This window comes from Melanotaenia boesemani, chromosome 10 (genome assembly GCF_017639745.1).
Source record: "Melanotaenia boesemani isolate fMelBoe1 chromosome 10, fMelBoe1.pri, whole genome shotgun sequence".
Classification (NCBI taxonomy): Eukaryota; Metazoa; Chordata; class Actinopteri; order Atheriniformes; family Melanotaeniidae; genus Melanotaenia; species Melanotaenia boesemani.
Window position 1 is genome coordinate 6,519,296 of NC_055691.1, and position 19,500 is coordinate 6,538,795.

The 19,500-nt window shown below is 39.4% G+C and overlaps 1 protein-coding gene across 4 annotated transcripts in view; it reads right to left on the bottom strand.

The window, feature by feature from the left end:
- Positions 1-19,500, bottom strand: part of kiaa1549la (KIAA1549-like a) — a 155,998-nt gene that overhangs the window by 3,888 nt on the left and 132,610 nt on the right. For all 4 annotated transcript variants that reach the window (XM_041997621.1, XM_041997622.1, XM_041997623.1 and 1 more), the window contains 7 exons: positions 18,110-18,242; positions 13,916-14,157; positions 13,486-13,651; positions 11,508-11,605; positions 6,934-7,079; positions 6,695-6,849; positions 6,512-6,586 (listed from right to left, as the gene is read on the bottom strand). In XM_041997621.1, coding sequence (XP_041853555.1) covers positions 6,557-6,586; positions 6,695-6,849; positions 6,934-7,079; positions 11,508-11,605; positions 13,486-13,651; positions 13,916-14,157; positions 18,110-18,242 — 970 coding nt within the window. In that variant the 3' untranslated portion in view covers positions 6,512-6,556. The remainder of the gene's footprint in view (positions 1-6,511; positions 6,587-6,694; positions 6,850-6,933; positions 7,080-11,507; positions 11,606-13,485; positions 13,652-13,915; positions 14,158-18,109; positions 18,243-19,500) is intronic.

Below are 19,500 nucleotides of genomic sequence, written 5' to 3' on the forward strand. Positions count from 1 at the left end.
TTTGGATCAGATTCTGTGTAAATGCTGCTACATCAGTTTTCTACCCTGCAGAAATGTCATAAAATCCTTTTAAACTGGCTTCTGACCGATCCTCCAGGTGTAGCTTTGACGTCCTCTGAACACATCTGTACATGTTTGATCCTGTCAGGTTTTCACCAGCAGGCTAATCTGCAATCTGGACGAGCCAGACACCGTATATGTTTTTGCTGTCTGGGTCGGATAACCTGCCCGAGGCTGTTAGACCAGGAAAACTGCAGAGCTTCTGGGATTTTAAGAAAAAATAGAAAACACTTTAAAAGCTTGACAAGCTTTTCGCACAAGTCTGTTTTTTTAAATCCTACATTTAAATACAGTATATACAAATATATAATACTTGTAAATTTGCACATTTTTACTTGGATATCTTTGATTTATGGAATTTTGTTTATACACAGTAATGATGATGATGATGATGAACAGTCATTTATTTAATGTAAAGAGGACTAACAACTGACACTGATCACTGAGCTGTGATGTTGACCATCTTCCCTGCGTAACGTTGCTGCTAGAGATGTTGAGTTAAATGCAACCAGACTTCCCCTCAACATCGATGGAGTAGAGACGAAGGAAGACATTAATCAGACTGCAAGACGATCCATCTTACCAAGTCTTACAATCTTATATTCAGCCAAAAAGTCTTTTTGATCCTGTTTTGAGTGGTAAAGTTAGAAAGAACAGGACTGTTTGTGTCTTTTATTTCCTACTTTGTTACTAAATCTTAAAACTGGTTATTTCACATGCATATCAACTTAAATTATCTTACTGAGATCATATTGATTCTTTCACCCCCAATTTTAGCTGGAAAAAGTACTTTCAAGACCTTCTTGTACCAATACACACACACTGCAAAAGGAGCTGTCTTAACATCAGAAAAAAAAAATCCTGAAATACGAAAAAATATCTAAACTGAGAAATATTCTAAAACAAGTAGTGAAACACTCATTACAAGTCCTTTATTAAGTGAAAACAACTTGTTAATGCTTCTTTCAGTGTAGTTTATTTCTCCCTTTGATAGAAAAGATCCTAAAACAAGAGCAGCTAAACAGGAATGAAAAAACTGGTAGCACAGTGGTGCACATGGTGCTGTTGGTGGCAGCAGCTCAGCAGGTTGTCCAGTAAGTGGAAGGTTGGTGGTTAAACTCCCACTTCATCATGGTCTTCACCCACCTCCATATCAGTGATTTGATGGAGGTCAGAGAGGTGTGATGCTGCGTCTGCTCTTACAGCAGAGGGCTTTGTTCCCAGTTTGGATTCGGGAGGCAGAAATTCTCTCTAAAGATCAGACTTAAAACCTTCCTTTTCGATAGATCCTGTAATTCGGGGTGGTGATGCTGTGGGATGTTCTATGATGCACTGAGCACTTGTATAAACGTGTGACAGTATTGGCATCATTAAGTCATATTTCTCCTCTCTCAGCAGGTCTTCCTGGCTAAAAGTTGCAGTGTCTGTTGGTTTCTCTTTTCTGTCCTCTGTACCCAACCAGTGGAGGCAGATTGCCACCCTTCCCTGAGCCGGAGGTTTTTCCTTCCTGTCCAAGTTTTTCCTTTCAAAGTCAAGCTTTGATGCAATCCACTGGTTTTCCTTTTCTAGGTCATATTTATTATGAATTGGCTTAAATGGATTTTTCTGTAAAGTAGATGACATTGTTGTGAAGTGGAGCTATACAAATAAAGCTGAATTGAATTGATTTGAAAAAAAAATACTATAAATAGATGTTCTTGAATTAAAAAGAATCATCTTGTTTAGCTGCTCGTTTTATGATCTTTTCTGTCACAGTGAGAAAGAAACAATGCTGAAAAGAAAATTAACAGGATGGTTTTGAAGGTTTTTTACTTAATACTTGAAACTTGACTTGAAATGAGTGTTTCACGACTTATTTTATTATGGTTTTCAATTAAAGTGTAATTACTTAACTACACTGGCAGAATGTTTCCCTTGAATCTTCTCAGTTTTAGGTTTGTTTTACTCATATTTTGACAGCTTCTTTTTGCAGCGAGGATATAAAGTCTGTTTTGATGCAGTTATATAAAAACATGTGGACGTCTGGATGAAATGTAACTTTATGCTACTAAATTCAAACAAAACAGAAGTTATTCTCTTTGGACCTTTAACATCTCACAAACACACTATCAAAAGACGCTTATGGACCAGCCTCAGGATATATTCCATACCTTGGGATTAATATCCCACAATTTCACAGTAAACTATTTAACTTAAATTTGACTTCCCTTTTTAAAAAAAGTCAGGAAAGATCTCAAACGATAGAACATTTTCCCTTTATCGCTGGCTGGACGAGTTAATGCAGTAAAGTTGGAACATTTCACCCAAATTCCTTTATTTATTTCAACGAGTATCAGGATTGAGTTGGAAAATATTTTTCAAGGATCTTGATAAATCTATTTCTGATTTCATTTAGAATAACAATCCTCTACAGAGAACAACAGACCACGGCAGTTAGGAGGGATGGTTCTGCCCATTTTGAGTACTACTACTGGTCAGCTAACATCTGCATTATGTTGTTCTGGAAGACTTTACTGGAGGAACAAAGACCTTCCTGGTTGAACATTGAATCTTAGTTCCTCCTTTCCTCTGGGTCTCCGCTGCTATTTGCAGCTGTTTTTTAGACAATGCTGGTGGGAACCAAACCACATATTCTGATGCCATCCCAGAAGCACCTTGTCGCAGCTCTCAGCTAAATTTACACGCAGAGTCTATTTTTGACAGAGCACACCCCAGAATGCGTCAAACTCCGCAGTTCAGATAGGGGCAGAGAGGAAATAAGACACAGGAGCAATGTAAAAGCGTCTGGTATTTTTCAAAATAAAAGCCCTCTTTGCTTATTTGCGCTGCTGAACCATGTAAACATTACGTCTCTAATCGGTCAGAGTATCTCAGAGTTTTTTTTTTCTTTCACCATGGGTGACGAGATGTTTATCATGAAAGTGGAGAATCACAAGATTCTCTAATTCTCCTGTGATTCTCCGCTTTCATGATAATCTTCATCTTGCGGATCCAGCTAGGCGGAGTGCGCTCGTGGGCACTCCGCACCTGATACGCTCCGGTTGTGGTTTGACGCACCATGGAGGTCGGAACAAAACCGCGGTGCAGCTGTAACGTGGCGCACACGCACCTGGGGGAAAGAAGGGGAAAGGCCTTGTCACTTCCTGCTTTTCTGACCCGTCCTCTGCCTGTAGAATTTTCATAGAACTAACCCAACTCTTAAAATTTTTTAGGGCATGGACACAGTTGAGGAAAAAAAAAATTTGGCGCCAACAGACCAAAACTATTCTTTTTAGTCATCTTTATAGGATTTAGCCTTTGGGGTCTGGAAAGCAAAGGACATTGGCACTTTTGGAGATTTGTACATTGATGGCATCTTTGCCTCTTTCACTCAGTTCAAACAGAGATATAATTTGGCCGATAAACAGTTTTTCAGTTAACTGCAGATCAGAGACTTTGCCTGATCTAATTTAAACTAATTCTACCTGCCAAACAAAACTACACTAGAAAGCATTCTGGACATAAACCCGCTTGGGAGAGGTGTACCACCCAAATATATAACGCAATTTCCCGATCTGACTGCCCCTCCTTATCTATAATCAAAAGCTCATGGGAGGAGGATGTAGAACTGCATCTAAAGCTAGGTTCACACATAAAGATTACCAAGCTTTTGTCCCGATTTTGCCCCTTCCAGACCAAGGACGGCAAACGCCCGATTATCTTAAATCTTAAAAAGATTTTCCTTTAAAATGATCATTTTGTCTGAGATGTGTTAAGAGCAAGTCGCCGGTTCGAGCCTCGGCTGGGGGGAGGTTCGACCCTGGGGGGCGGTGGCCTTTCTGTGTGGAGTTTGCATGTTCTCCCCGTGTATGCGTGGGTTCTCTCCGGGTTCTCCGGCTTCCTCCCACCGTCCAAAGACATGCATGATAGGTTAATTGGTTATTCTAAATTCTCCCTAGGAGAGAGTGTGCATGTGAATGGTTGTTTGTCTATCTGTGTTGGCCCTGAGACAGACTGGTGACCTGTCCATGGTGTACCCTGCCTCTCACCTGTTAAAATGCTGGGATAGGCTCCAGATCACCCGCGACCCGTAATGGAATAAGCGGTCAAGAGAATGAATGAATGTGTTAAGAGCAAATTGGCTCTGAAACAGGTCATGGCCGACAATCGCAAGGACTGAACATATTTACGTCCAAAAACCTTCACGTGTGTGAGGAACGCCGACGACTCCTGAATTGTTAGTCTGTGCACTGTGATGTGTGATGTGGGACGGAATGTAGCCAATCAGAGAGCGAGCTGACTGGGGAACAAGGAAGTATATAAAGTCCATGTTCACACCATCTCCAGTCTGTTATTTTTATCAGCTCTGGATTTTTCTGTTAACAATAGTCCCAAGACCACCATTTTGTTCTTGTTAGATCACGTTTGGTCACGGGAGACTTCTGGCTCGGAGGACCAGATTCTAGATCGGTTGCGGGACAGCATTGTTATGTGTGTGTTGTTCTGTGCTGAGATTATCAAACCACACCACACACAGTACCATCAAAGGTGTAAAATGTCTGATTTTTAATCTTCATGTGTGAGGTCTCTAATAAATTAAAAATTTATCAGATTTATAAAATCCTCATGTGTGTACCAGGCTTAAACAACGATACCTGGGATCTGACCCTGGACAGGGTCCACTTGTCCTCTATCTGTGTGCGGCATGGACTGCTACAATTAAAAATTCTCCACCACTTATACTATTCTAAAGAGAGATTAGCCAAGATATATCTTGCTGCGAACCCAATGTGTGCAAGATGTGAAAATCAAACAGGGACACTTATTCACACTCTTTGGACTTCCCCCAGACTCGGAACACTGGGGAGAAATATTTACAACTCTTTCAGGGGCATTCAAAATTTCTTGACCTCAGTCCCCACTGATAGCATTATCCAGAGTGGCCCCTGAGGAGGCTGATCTTCCAAAATATAAATTAAATGCAATAGCTTTTGTATCTTTGATTGCAAGAAGGTTTATCGTCCTTAGGTGCAAAGACGAGAGACCGCCCACCCATAGTCACTGGAATAATGAACTAGTGCAGTTTTTGAGTCTGGAGAAAATTAGATCCATTCTGGGAGGTTAAATAGGCAGATTCTATGAGACCTGGCAGCCATTCATGCCATTTGTTGAAAACGCCAAATGAGATTTAACAATTTAAGGATAGCTGCAGAGAGTGAGAAGCCATCTCATACTAGGATGTGGAGGTACAACTGGTCAAGCTTTTTTTTCTATCAGGGTGGGGGTTCATAGCTTTGCTACATTCGACATGTTGGTCATAATATTGTTGCTATTGTATTGTAACAAAAAATACATATCTAAAGAGTCTAAAAATAAGAATAATACTATACTACTATGTTGGATCATTGTAATTCTTTGTTATCAGGGTGTCCCAGAAACTCTCTAAAAAGCCTAAAGCTGATCCACAACGCTGCAGTGAGAGTTCTGACTCAAAGATACCTTAAGACCTCATACTACCATTTCCCACAGAGCACTTCTCAGACTGCAGGCTTATTTTTGGTAAGCCTAAAATTTCTTAAAGTAGAAAAAGATGCAGAGCCCCCAGTTGTCACGCTGCTCTCTTGTAGAACCATCTCCCAGTTTTGGATAACGGAGCTGTGCTTTCTCTCCCTGCAGGTATCTATGGCTCCACAGCTGCATGTTTTATTATTCCATATTAGGAAAACTGAGATACCTCACCAGCTTTGACATCCCTGTTCTGGGTGTCTTTCATAAGAGGAGTTAGGCTGTCCAAACCTACACTCTGGCAGTACAGTGGGACAAAAACATGCAGTTTTGTTTATACTTCTGAAATTGATATGTGCAACTGAACTGTAACCATAGTTACTGGCTTGGAAAAAAATTAAGGTATAGTGTGTAAGAATAACTGACAATGTAGTGGTAAAGATAGGCATAGAAATAACTTCAAATGCCAAGCACAGTTGTGAATGGATGGTGGCTGTTAGTGCCCAGAATTCTTCAAGACAGAAACATGTTTTCATCTGTGAGCTGATCCAGAGGCAGCGATGACTGCACTACAGGTAGCTGCTCAAAAAGTCTTCTATGTGCCTTTTAAGGCGTTACTTATCCCAATCAGTGCTCTAAAACCTATTATACATAGCAGGTACTGCAGCTTTAAAGCTCAGATGGTTCTCTCTTCACACACAGAGATGTTTGTCCATTCAGAATACTAAAAATCTTGCTACAAACATGGTAACTGCCATATGTGGACCCAGGGCAAGTAGATATAAATGGCTCATTTTCAGAGAATAAAAACAAGATAATTTTTTCTGCTATTGACCTTTGATTTTGTTACGCAATGAACCTTCAAAGATAAGAAAACAAAAACATTTAACACGTATGATAAAATATATAAGAAAAACATTTTTTTAACAAACATGACAACATAAGACATGCTGAGATGAGCTGACCCACCAGCTTACTGAGTGTTCCCACTCAGTTTTGCAGAATGTCGACTTCAGCAGATGGTCTCGAGGTGACGGGAGTTCTGTGGGGTGACGTAGAAGAGCTGCGTCAGTCAATGAAAAACCTCTACATATAGACAGTTTACAACTTATTGTCTATTTAACATTACAGCGATGTGTGTGTGTCTTACAGGTGTGTCATTCCACTGGCGTGGCAGGTCTTCAGGTTCAGGTGGGTAGGACATCCAGGACGGACTTCGGTACGAGGATGGTGGCGACATGACAAAGTAATCTGAGTAGCCTGGGCGGTTGGCTGATATAGCGTAGACTGCTGTTATTGGGTTTCCTGTGAGATGTAATAAACAATGTTAAACTCACACTCCACTCTCCTGGCCTCTGCATTCAAACATCTTCACAGGACAGTGTGAACCTGAGTAGGTGGTGATGGACTGGTCGACGGTGACGGCAGGGAAGGGCGTCCTGGAGAGCGGCAGGTAAGGGGCACCATTGTGCTGTTGGGCCTGCAGTTCTGAGGCCTCCGACACACGAGGCTTCAAACTAACATCAGGGGTGGAGCTGTTCATGGACGAAAGACACCAATGTTAAGATGATGAATTATCTCAATCTTTATTTTCCATACTAACACAAAAATAGACCTCCAAGTAGGAAGTGGAGAGAACAAATGTCGGTTCTTTTTTTTTGTTTGTCTTTCAATTTCTAAATGAGGAAGAAGATTTTATGTTTTTATTTGTTGCTCTGTTTGGGATCATTGTCTGGTTGCATGAGCCAGTCGCAGATGAGCTTTAGCTGTCAGATGGTCCCACATTTGACTCTAGAATACTAGAATACTTGGTATACAGAGTTTGTGGCCCTTTCAATGACCCCAAGGTGTCCAGTAAAATAAAATAAAATAAAGTAAAATAAAATAAAATAAAATCACAATTCAGTTAAAAGTTAAGCTAGAAAGGTAGGTCTTGAGCCTACTTTTAAAAACATTAACAGTCTCTACAGACCTGAGGTTTTCTACCAGGCTTTTCCACAGACGAGGGCTGTAATGATGACACAAGGCTTTGCCATAAGTTTGAGTTTTAACTTTAGGGATAACTAAAAAGCCAGTACCAGAGGACCACAGGGTCTGTGAGGGCTCATACTTTAAAGCAGGTCAGATAAAGAAGATGGCCCAAGACCATTCAAACATTTATTTACATGGGGAGCCAGTGTAGTGACTTTAAAATTGGTGTTATTGATATTCTGTTTGTTTTTTGCCAGATGTGCCACTGTGCATTATGACCAGACATCTCTATGCTGGTCTCATTTGTCAAGAGAACATTGTTCTACTTTCTAAATGTTAGCCGTGATGTCATGTTCTCTTGAATCAGGCTTTCCCCTCACCCCCAATTTCCACCGGGTGCATGTGTACGGCGTTTTACATGCACCGCGTAGTTTTGTTCCGACCTCCGTGGCGTGTCAATCCACACAGGGCGTGTGTCAGGTGCAGCACGCCCGCGAGTGCAGTCCAGAGTGTGAACCATACCGTGGGCTTAGGGGGAGCCGTTTTTTTGCATTTCCTATCTTTTTTCGGCAAGTAAGAACATGATGCCAGCTGATATTACAGCTTGCCCCACAGAACATAGGCGTATCAATACATAATGGTTAACAACTCTTATGCAACAATAATACATAACAGGTGCAAATGTCCCTTGCAAAAAAATTTTTACCACTCTTTTTGCGAAGATTAACTTACGTAGTTAATATTCCCCACATATCACACACGTACACAGCGATGCTTGCCATACACAATATAATGAGCAATGATAGTTTCCCATATTGTAAATAGTAAAAGCAGGTCTTACCTTACCTTTTATGCATTTACTTCTTTTATTTTGTATTTAACGTAGATCTACAGGAAGTTTAACTTGGAGCGCCGTCACGCTTCAGTGGTCACAATAATTACAGCATCCATAGTCATACTTTAGGCTACAGTGAATTTGTGAGCAATCAGCATACATTTTATTGTCAGTATTATATAGCTCCCCCAACATTTCACAAATCCTGTTTCTAGGGGAGCTCATGTTTCATTAAGGGGAGCTATAGCTCCCCCAGCAACAGGATCCACAAGATCACAAAATCACAGGAGAATTGGACAATCTTGTGATTCTCCACTTCCAGGATAAACGTCTGATCGTCCATGATGAAAAAAAAAAACAAAAATCCTGAGACCTCCTGACCGATTAGAGACGTAGTGTTTACATGGTTCAGTGAGCGCAAATCTGCATGGCGGCTTTTATTTTGAAAATTACTGGAAGCTTTTACTCTGCTCCCGTGTCTGATTTCCTGTCTGGCCCTATCTGAACTGCGGAGTTTGACACATTCTGGGGTGTCAAAAATAGACTTGGCATGTAAATTTAGCGGAGAGCTGTGACAAGGCGCTACCGGCATTGTCTACTCCTGAGTTTGACGCACTTTGGTTGCATGTTCCGTCAAAAATAGACTCACCGCGCATGGTTATAGCAGTAACAAGCTCCGCGGTGCTAGTCAAACCATTGACTAAAATGGCCGCAAATTACCTTGTTGTTTCTGATACTTGTTTGTTTTTTATTATTTTTTTTGTTTTTATACCTCCGTCAATGCAGAGTTTTCAGCAGTGTTGGTCTATCAGTTAGCAACATAACTCAAAAAGTAATAGATGGATTCTGATGAAATTTTCATGAAATCTCAGAAATGGAAAAAGGAACAAGTCATTCAATTTTGGGGTTAATCCGGATCACCTCATGGATTCAGGAATTTTTTTTCTTTGGGAAGGTAGGGATAATTCTGTCATTAGATTGCTTCTAGTTAATTATTTTAATTGCACAATTATTTTTTGTTTGTTTTGCACTTTTTAAAACACAGCTAGTCCAGTTTTGAATAAAAAATGGCTGTGCCTATTTTTTTGCCATAAAAAATTGGCTGAGCTATTTAGCTGTAAGTACTGTAGTACTGATCTGTGAATATCAGGTCTTAAAACATCCTAATGCATTAATATTTAAACTTTTTTCATTTGCTAAAAAAGATTTTTGGAATGAATTAATCACTAAGCTTTATGGCAGCAATGACTAAAGCCTTAAAAATCAGGTTTTTAGGTCACGTTTATAGTTTTTTTTCTTTTAAGAACAAACCAAATGACCTGATCCTGTCACTTTGCATCATGGAGCTAACTTTCCAAAGGTGGTGTCGTCGAAATTCTACATAAAACCATCAGTGAGATATAAATCCAAAAAGTTAGAGTTGTCTTTTATGTCGTTTATTATGCTGCAGCAGGAAAAACGGATTCAGCTGAGTACAAGAGTCTGCAGAGGTAATTTTTTCTAGTCATTCCTTCTCCATGAGCGTTTTATTCTACTCAAAGTCCCGGTCAACACCCCTTTCAACCAATCCCTGCTATTACTGAGCATGTGGACATTGCATGCATGAAAACAGCTGGAAGTAGTCTAAACTAACTCTCACCTCAAAAAGACTCCAGCTGGAGTCGAACTGTAGCCTAAACTAACCTCTACCAGGTCTCAGACTTGGTTCTGCAGTCTACATAAACATACGATATGAGTGAAATCTGTCTGGAACTACTCTCTGATTAAACTTAACCTTAGCACTAATATGCAGATAAATGTATCTAAAAGTCCGAATGTAAATGTCCCCTAACCGTGGTAAACAGGATCAGGTTTTATTTAACATTAGCATTTAGCAACACACTTTATAATCTGTGAGACATCAAGTCCAAGGCTCATATCCACATCATATCATATATAATTTATTAGCATATTCACTAATCCAGAAACATCAAATGATGTTTAGACATTTAGGCTATTTTTAGGCACAACTGGATTATTTGCATGGAAAATAACAGCTGACCCAAATAATCTAACATTTATGATACTTGATCTCTACTATTTTGGTGACATTTTAGAGCGTTTTGAGAGTCTTGACACGAACTGTAACCTCACTGTTTAAAATATCTCAGTAGGGTACTGCTCTCTGAGCAGACCACAGTCTCCATATTCAGTGCATGATTATATTTTCTCCTCTACATCAAAGCACAGTCCCCTGCACTGCAAAAACACCAATGGCTATGTCTGTTATGCCACAGAACCAGAGGACAGATGAGGTCACTGACAAATCTCATGACTGTAATGCACTGAGCACATTAATGTTGCACAGTGCATACTAAAGAGGAATTAACATGCTGCTCTTTTCCACCCTGGGGGCACAGAGGAGCTGATGTATGCCAAGCAGGACTGATTAACTACTAAAACAGTACTTTAAATAATATTAGTGGTCACATACTTAGGGTTTTGAATTCAAATTAAACTCACCTTAATTAAAGAATTATACATAAGGAATCTTTCCCTGTCAAAATTAGAAATACCCAAATGATAGCTAAAAGAGCGCTGAATTCATTTCCGTCCCTCCACAGCTTTTTCCATTCAAGTGTTAACTTCTTAGTTTGTCCTGTAGATGGCGAGCATGCCCCTCCATGCACACCATAGCAGCTTAACAGTCAATCATTCTCTGCAGTGCTAAAGTGCCCAGCAACACAGCACACACAGCAACAGCAATGAAATGAAGAGGATGCTCAGTTCACATGATGCAGATAACATATAGGCCTGAGAGAGAAGTGAGAGGTGCAGTCACTTCAAATGATCCTGATTAACATTCTAATGCTGTCTACCCCCCACTCTGTATTCTCCTGGGTATTCTCCAGCTATTACTGTACACCTCTATGTGATTTAGCGTTAGCCCCCATGCTGCATTTTGACTGAGATTCCTCCTGGAGCTCTTTTAAATACCATGTGGGATTATTTCCTCTAAAATGTGATCTCTGATTATATCAATGAGCCAAGTGTTCAACACTGAGAGTGTTATGAAGGATGTCTTTGGCTGAGGGGACAATATCTTTTGGTGTCTTTTTCCTGTCTTATATAATCAGCTAAGTGAAGGTATTTGTCTTTGTTTTGCTGTGTGAGTTACCGTTGTAGCACAGTCCCAGGTGGTGGTCCTGGTCTGGAGGGGATTAACGGTGGGGGAGAACCAATGCCCATATCTGGAAGCTGGGTGAAGCGGAAACCCTGTGGAGACCATAAATGTCATTTAAACCCCTTGATGGGCACATGGACTAAGTATACCAGAATGCAATAAATAAAACAACCTAAGACAGAAAAATCAACCACAACAGTAGAATCGAACACACAAAGAAAATGAAGCTGCACACGGCAGCTTCATTTGATGGTGGCAGTTCAGTCGTTAGTGTCATTAATCTCTGTAAAGCTCTTCCTTTGCTGATCAGCTGAGTGCAGCACAAACACTGACAGCAGTAAGATAAGCTTGACATAGCATCCAAATGAGATGTGTCCTCTGCTGTGTGCAAAGACATTTTTGGTGTGAGCGAGCAGTGAATGCAGCTTATACGACCCTCTACCAATAATGTATTCCAAGCGTGCAAACATCTAAATAAAAATGCATTAAAGTGACAAGACCTCTTCTATGATGTTTACTTTCACAGCTCAGGAGGGAACTAAACAAACCAGACCAGTTTGGTCAATAAATTGCCAAAAAAAAACTTCCACAAAAATGAAGTAAAAACTGTTTTAATTACATCTAGGTAATATTTACATTCTGCTCCAAGAACGGCTACAAGACAATATGTTGCTCTTTAACACTGCAACTTTTATGGAAGTGAAGAATCAGGATAACAGTTCCACCACTGGTGATTTAACATATTAACATCTGTTTTAGTCATAGAATAGAAATTAATTCCCGCCTTATTATCATCTTTCCAAATTCCATTTTTCAGCTGAACTAAGATCCCGGTACCAGGAGGGTAGGTGGTGGGTAATTTGGACAGATGGGTACTGATGGGTAAAATATGTTATGTACAAAAATAATCACTTTTATAATAACACGGATTAACTCAGACAGAGAACAGAGAAGGGGTTTGCATTGAGTATTTCAATGGACACAAGTCCCAAAATACGATAATTCCACAAATAATCCATTACTTCGTTTTGATTTTTGTATCAAATTTCGGACTATTTTTATGTATCTATTGTTTAAAAGCACTTTTTTCTTTGTCACGTCACAGACTTACGCAGTATTTTGACAATTACTTTATTGATTAAGTTATATTCTGTATAGAAATATTATGCATTTATGAATTTATGTATCCCTTTGTAAAATAATATCCCAAACATCACTACAACAAACAATGTGAGGCTTTTGGTTATATAAACGCTGAAATTCCAAATAAAATAAACAAATAAAAAAAGGAGAAACCATTATGAAGTAGCTCAGAACTGAACCTGGGGATTGTAGCTGCCAAACTGTGACTGTGTACGACGCAGCACAGCTGTCTGAGGTACAGGAAGCTGCAGATCCTCACCAATCCTGACTCTCTGCTGACATTAATCAGCAAAGCCTGCTCATAATTAACAGAAACCCTCATCCAGATCATGCTGCTGTGTGATTCTGCAGCAGGTTTTTGGTAAACTCAGAGGAGAGACTCTATAAACAGCTGGAAGCAATGCACACAACTTTCATTTCCACTGTCAGACCTATCATACATGAAAGGTGTTTTTAAATTTTTGGAGACGTTTGTGTACCCCTTTGGCATCTAAAGCCAAGTAAATGAAGTCTTTGCACATTCTGTGATGTTTATGGATCAGCGTTGGGGTTGAAATGCGTGAAAATGCTTCATATTCTGACTGTGTGCAGAGCAGAGGAAGCCTGTTTAAATCATAGAGGCAATGTTTCATGTAGGGACGTCATGGCCAACTGTATTTTTCTTACTCTAATATTTCTCTAAAAATCTATCCCATCCTAGAGTGTCACATGCAGACATACTCCATTTTTTCTGTCAACACCACTTAAAACGTTCATTTGTATTGACATAACTTTCCACAGAAGAAATAGGAAATTGATATTAGTAGTGATGTTGCTGTTCAGAGCTTACTGGTTTAGGTAGGCTACATTGGTGCATGTCCTCGTAGCCTGCACTCCTTTGCCTGCCTCCACAGGGGTGGTTCATGGTGCCCGGGGCGCTGGTCACCCCGTCACTGTAGTGGCTGGTATGGGACGGGTTGTAGGCGCTGTGAGCGTGATGGTGGTGATGGTGGTGGCTGTTAGTGAGAGAAAAACTTTATCACCAAACATTCCTATCTCTCTTTTTAGTTTTGTAATCTTTCTCCAGTGAGCTGTGCAAACATATTCAGACCATTAATCTATTTTGCTTTTTCAGAAACAGCTTAGGAGTGGGATGTTTGCTCTTTAAAGCTGAGTTCAAACTGTGCACCCGGAGACCTCTCTCTTTTCTTTCCTACACAATACTGTAAATGATGCAGATGTGCTGAGAGCTAAGGCATCAGAGAAAAATACAAATTTACTTGGATGGAGGGGAAGGGGGGTCGTGGTCCGGAGGCGCCAGGCTGAAAGCGTTGCCTAGCAACATGTGCATCTGCGTGCGGACCTCGTCAATGGATGGCTGTGAGCTGAGTGTGGAGGAGTCGGATCCGCGATGAGCTTTCACCCCTAAACTGCTGTTCCCAGTTCCAGTGGATCCGCCTCCGTAACCAAGAGAGCTCATCAGACGGTCCACGTTCGTTTCCTCAAACGGCTCTGGTTCACCCTGTGGAGGAAGCACACACACACACACATACTCAGTCAACAGTATGAAAGTGCATTCATTAAGTTTCCAAATAAGTTATCTTGGTCTTTTTTAACTCCCTTAGAAACCTGTTAAGTTTTTACTAAACAAACAAGACCTGATAAATGCTCAGCAGATCATGTTATCAAACAGGACAGACTCCTAACAGTTACAGTACCTGGGTCTCCATTCATTAATAAAACAAATATGAAGCAATGTGTTTAAATAACAGAGGGAAGGAAACGGGAATCATACACATTTCCACTGACGGGTTTGTAGTGAAAAAACTAGACTGGGTGGTGCTGACAGAGGGTGGTGGTATTGGCTATGATGCTAGTGGGTGTAGTTCAGTAGGAGCAGCAACTGTCCTGACCACGAGCAAAACTTTAAAGGAAAAAAAACAAAAAACAACTGCTGTGGACATCCACAACAGGAAGATTAAGAGAAATATTCAACAATTACTTTGACATCTGGGTAAATCTGGTATATATATATATATATATATATATATATATATATATATATATATATATATATACATTGCCTCTGATAATGACCTTGTGACCTCAGGGCCAAATTTGACACCACTGAAAATATCGGGATCAAAAGTAGTGCTTTAGACTGATTGAAATCATATCCGTCTCATAGATTCTTGTAAGTAGATGTATGCAAAATGCCCTCTAATAAGATTACATTTATCTATTCTCAGGGTTTCTTAGGGGTCTGGACTTGGTCCCATCCGATTCCCTTTGTATATGCTGGATTAGACAATATCATCGAGATTTGTGGCATTCATTTCCGCTATTACAATGACACCCAGCTCTATTTTAGTGATGTGTGGTTAGCAAACGAGCTGGTTCAAAGAGACAATTGTTTGTAGTGAAGGAGAAGAATCAACTCTCATCAGGGAGCCGATTCTTCGGAAGAAGCAGAACTTTATTTTGATTGGCTCATGATGCGGCCAATCACAAGTGAGGAAAGACAAGGCGCACACCCTTATGTGAAAGGAAGAAGGGGGGCAGACTGGGAGTGTAGTGGTCCAGGCCAGGTACAAAGTGACAGAGACGAGGAGGTGGGTTTAGAAACAAGTGCATCAGAAAAGAATGAAGACATTTGTACAGTGATTCCTTTATTTCTTAAAAAAAAAAAAGCAAAAAAAAAACTACATTACATTACAAATTAACTCTGAAATAAAGTATTTTTCATTTAAACTTGTCTTTATTTGTTTGATTTGTTTGTTGTGGTTCTATGTTCAGTTGTTCATTTAAAAGATTGATTAAAAAAATCTAATAGTAACTGTATTTTAACAAAAAAATAAATAAATAAAAAAAATGCTTTTTAAAAAAAACCCACTAAATTAAAGATTGCTAACCAACCTACAAGCTGTTCATAATTACCCAATTAGGTTAAAATAGAAGCTCTGAGTGATAGTAAATGAAGAGCCATTTGAGAGCCGTAAGAGCCAGCTCTTTTCAGGGAGCTGAACCAAGAGAGTCAAACCTCCCATCTCTGTTTGTCTATAAAACCTGAGGAAACTTAGCAGCAACTTCAGCTCCTGGCTTGTGTTAAAGACACCAAAGCATAGATGTCCTGTAATTTTCTGCTTGTGAATTCAGATAAAACAGAGTTTCTTTTTCTTTAGTCCTATAGTTTCAGAGACTCTGTATTCAGTCATATTATCACTTTGGGTGACTCTGTCTTTGGTCCCAGTACTACTGTGAGAAAACTTGGAGTAATTTGTGACTTATCTTTTAAATCACATACTGTATTATACAGGTGACAAGAGCACATTTTATTTTTAATCTTCTGAATAATATTAAATCAGAAAAATCCTGACAAATGTATAAGCTTGACCACTGCCAAGAAATCCTGAGTACTCAAATAATTCATTTAAAGTCCATCCAGAACACTGCTGCTAGAGTGCTGACAGGTACGACCAAGAGAAACCAGATTTCTCCTGTTTTAGCCCTTAATGGCCGGGAACATCTAATTTAAAAGATCTTATTCTTCCAAGTCACCCTAATAGAGCTCTTTATTCCAGGATTACTGGTCAACCACTTGTTCCAAGAATCTTCAGAACAGGAAAAAGAACGTTTAGCTTCCAACCTGTTTTTTTAACCTACTTGTTTTCTAATATACTCCCTTGTTTGTTTTCAATGTTTACATTTAATTTTCTTTTCTATTTATCTTTTTTATTGCTATTGAAATTATATTACTGATAGTTGCAAACTGCTTTCATAAGCATATCGTGTTGTTGAGCTTTCTTGATTTTTTCCAACAACTCTGTGTTACGCTTGTGTTTGAAAGGTGCTATATAAATGAAATTGAGTTGACTTTTATGATATCGGTGAAAATACTAATTATGTGAACTTATTATTTGTTGGCTCTGACTAGAAACAGATGTTATTTTATTTAATATTTTCCCATGTGATAGATTTTCATCATGAAATTTTATGCAGATGTGCTTTTCTTGCACTAACTAGAGTCAGGACACATTAAACACATTTAAAAGGCTTTTTTTAGGACTTTCTTGAGGCTATTTTTCCTGACAGAAAGCCTTGTAATTGTTTCTTAAATATTTTTATTTTCCCCTCAAAATCAGTCTCAAATACTTCTATAAGAACCATTACCTTAAAAAAACCAATATAACTAATAAATATGAATTGGGGGTGAATAACATAAAAAAAACTACCATTTAAATCTTTAGTTAAATGAATGATAACTAAATAATCTACATTCAGCACATCAGGTAAATTTTCCAGACTCAATAACCTCCTCTGTCAGTTTTCATTACATTTCCTCTGGTTCATTAATTTGAGCAACAGACCTGTATAATAAGATCACAAAATGTGATGGAGATTTAACTAAATGAAGATAATATTACATCATTCTCCAGGTATATTATACAGTATAAACACACAATTTAAAACAGACCAGGAGCAGAAACCACAGTGTGACGCTGAAATCTGTTGCTTATGGCAACAATTCTGAGGCGTGAAAGTAGAAGTGATGAAATATATAGTGGAAGATGCTGCATTTTCTCTGTATCTGATATGCACAGACACACATGCACAGATACACTCTGTTCTCCCTGTCCTGCTTCAAACCATTTTACACATGCAGGGCCATTAACCGCTATCAAATCTCCCATCTGAATCCATGAAAAGCCTATAATCATGTTCAGTCATTGACATTCAGCCAGGTAGCACGGTGGCCTCTGTTACTATGGTGCATCAGGGAAGCAGAAAAAGATGTTTCACTTGCACCCGCCTTATCTATCCACATTTTATCTCCTTCTTTTTCTCTTCTTTTGTCCTTCTCCATCTTTTGCTCTTGATAAAAACGAAGAAATGGTTCTTTCTGTTTTGAACATTTCTGCATTTCTTTATCTCTGTTTGGTGTGGGATCATAAAGTTCATCAAAGGGTAATTTGTTAATCCTCTTGGTTTGAGCTGCAAGCCTCAGAGAGAGAAAGTACAGCAAGAAAAAGAAGGATTAAAGCCCAAAATGCTCTCAGAAGATTATTCTATTAGACTGACAAAGTGCTTGTGCGTTACTTTGTGACACTATAAAGTGACCTCTTTCATCTTCGCTGTGTGTGACTCAGCTGGTCAGAGGTTGGACATGAGCCGCTGTTTTATAGTTTGTGGCAGAATCCGAAGCTTTGCACATTCCTGGTGCTGGGTTTTTATTCTGAATCTCTGCAACTGTAGATCCTTCACCTTTTCAACTCATAGATCTTTGGTGAATCTGATGTCCTGATTAAAACTGGAAGATTTGCAGGGTTTCTCCTTCAAATGGCAGAAAAAAAACTTCTGTATACTCTGTTTTTATTTGCTTTTGTGTTCTTGAATCTGAAAAGTTACCTCACGCTCTACCAGCATCATTAGTGCTTCACTGTTTCAGAAGGTCTACGAAGGGTTTGGTGACTTACATCATAGCCGTTATTGCGGATGCCCCTCCTGGATCTCTCCCTGAGCACCAGCAGGTCCATCTCCGTCTCCACCGGGCTGGGGCTGCTCAGAGACTGCCGGCTCCAGTAGGTAGGCTCTCGTGGGTGGGAGTACCTGGTGGCCAGGAGAGAAAGATAAACTAGGTGTGAAGAAGTGCTTAAAAGAGCAGTTTATTGTAGGAACTGCTGTTAAATTCATCGTTATTTTGATCATGTTAAAAACAAAAAAAACAAAAACCATTTTCTTTCTCTGTCAATATATGATCTGGTGATCATGGAAGTGCAGTTAGCTTATTTCCATGTTCAAGAAATAACGCTGGAGATGATTTGAGCTTTGTGACATGGCGAATTATCCTGCTGGAAGCCACCAGAAGATGTTATACTGGTTATAAAGGGATGGACATGGTCAGCAACAGTTCTCAGGTGGCTGTGGTGGTTAAACCAGGCCATGTTGGTACTAATAGGCCCAAAGTTGGCCAAGAAAATATCCCCCCACACCCTTACACCAGCACCAGCCTGAAATGTTGATACAAGGTAGGATGGATTCATGCTTGCACCTGGTGTTGCAGCATTGTTTTGTGTCCAGAGATGCTATTCTGCATCTTGGTTGCAACCACTTGAGTTCGTCTGACCTCTCTATCATCTCCAACCAGTCTGCTCATTCTCCTCTGACATCAACAAGACATTCTGGTCCAGACAACTGCTGCTCACTGGAATTTTTTTCTTATTCAGACGATTCTCTATAAACCCTAGAGATGGTTTTGTGTGAAAATCCCAGAAAATCAGCAGTTTCTTAAATACTCAGACCAACAACCATGCCACGTTCAAAGTCACTTAAATCTCCTTTTTCCTCATTCTGATGCTCAGTTTGATCTGAAGATGTCTTGACCATGTCTACATGACTAAATGCAGTTGGTGGATTAGCTGTTTGTGTTCACAAGCAAACAAAAAGAAATTAAGAAAAGTTTACATACAGAAATAAATTGTTAAAACATTACTTTTGCTTATAGACTTCTCCTTGTTGGATATAAAAAAAGAACCTAACTAGCTGAGTGAACAGATTTCCAGAAAGCTCAAACTTCTTCTCAAAACAGACACTTATCCATATGACTGGTAAAATATTAACGCAGTGGCCAAAAGTAACCTCTCACTCGCTTCTTCTTACATGTTGCTTAGCAACTGTGTTGTACAGCTGCAGATCTACAGTAAGTTTATCATTCTTGGTGAATAAGACACAAGCTATTATTACTGATTAATCAGAAGAAGTTCTAATTAAATCATTTCCAAATAAATAAGACTGGTTGTGCCTAATGATATCAGCCAACAATAACACACTTAACACAGTTTACTGTAATGAATAAAAGAAAAACTGA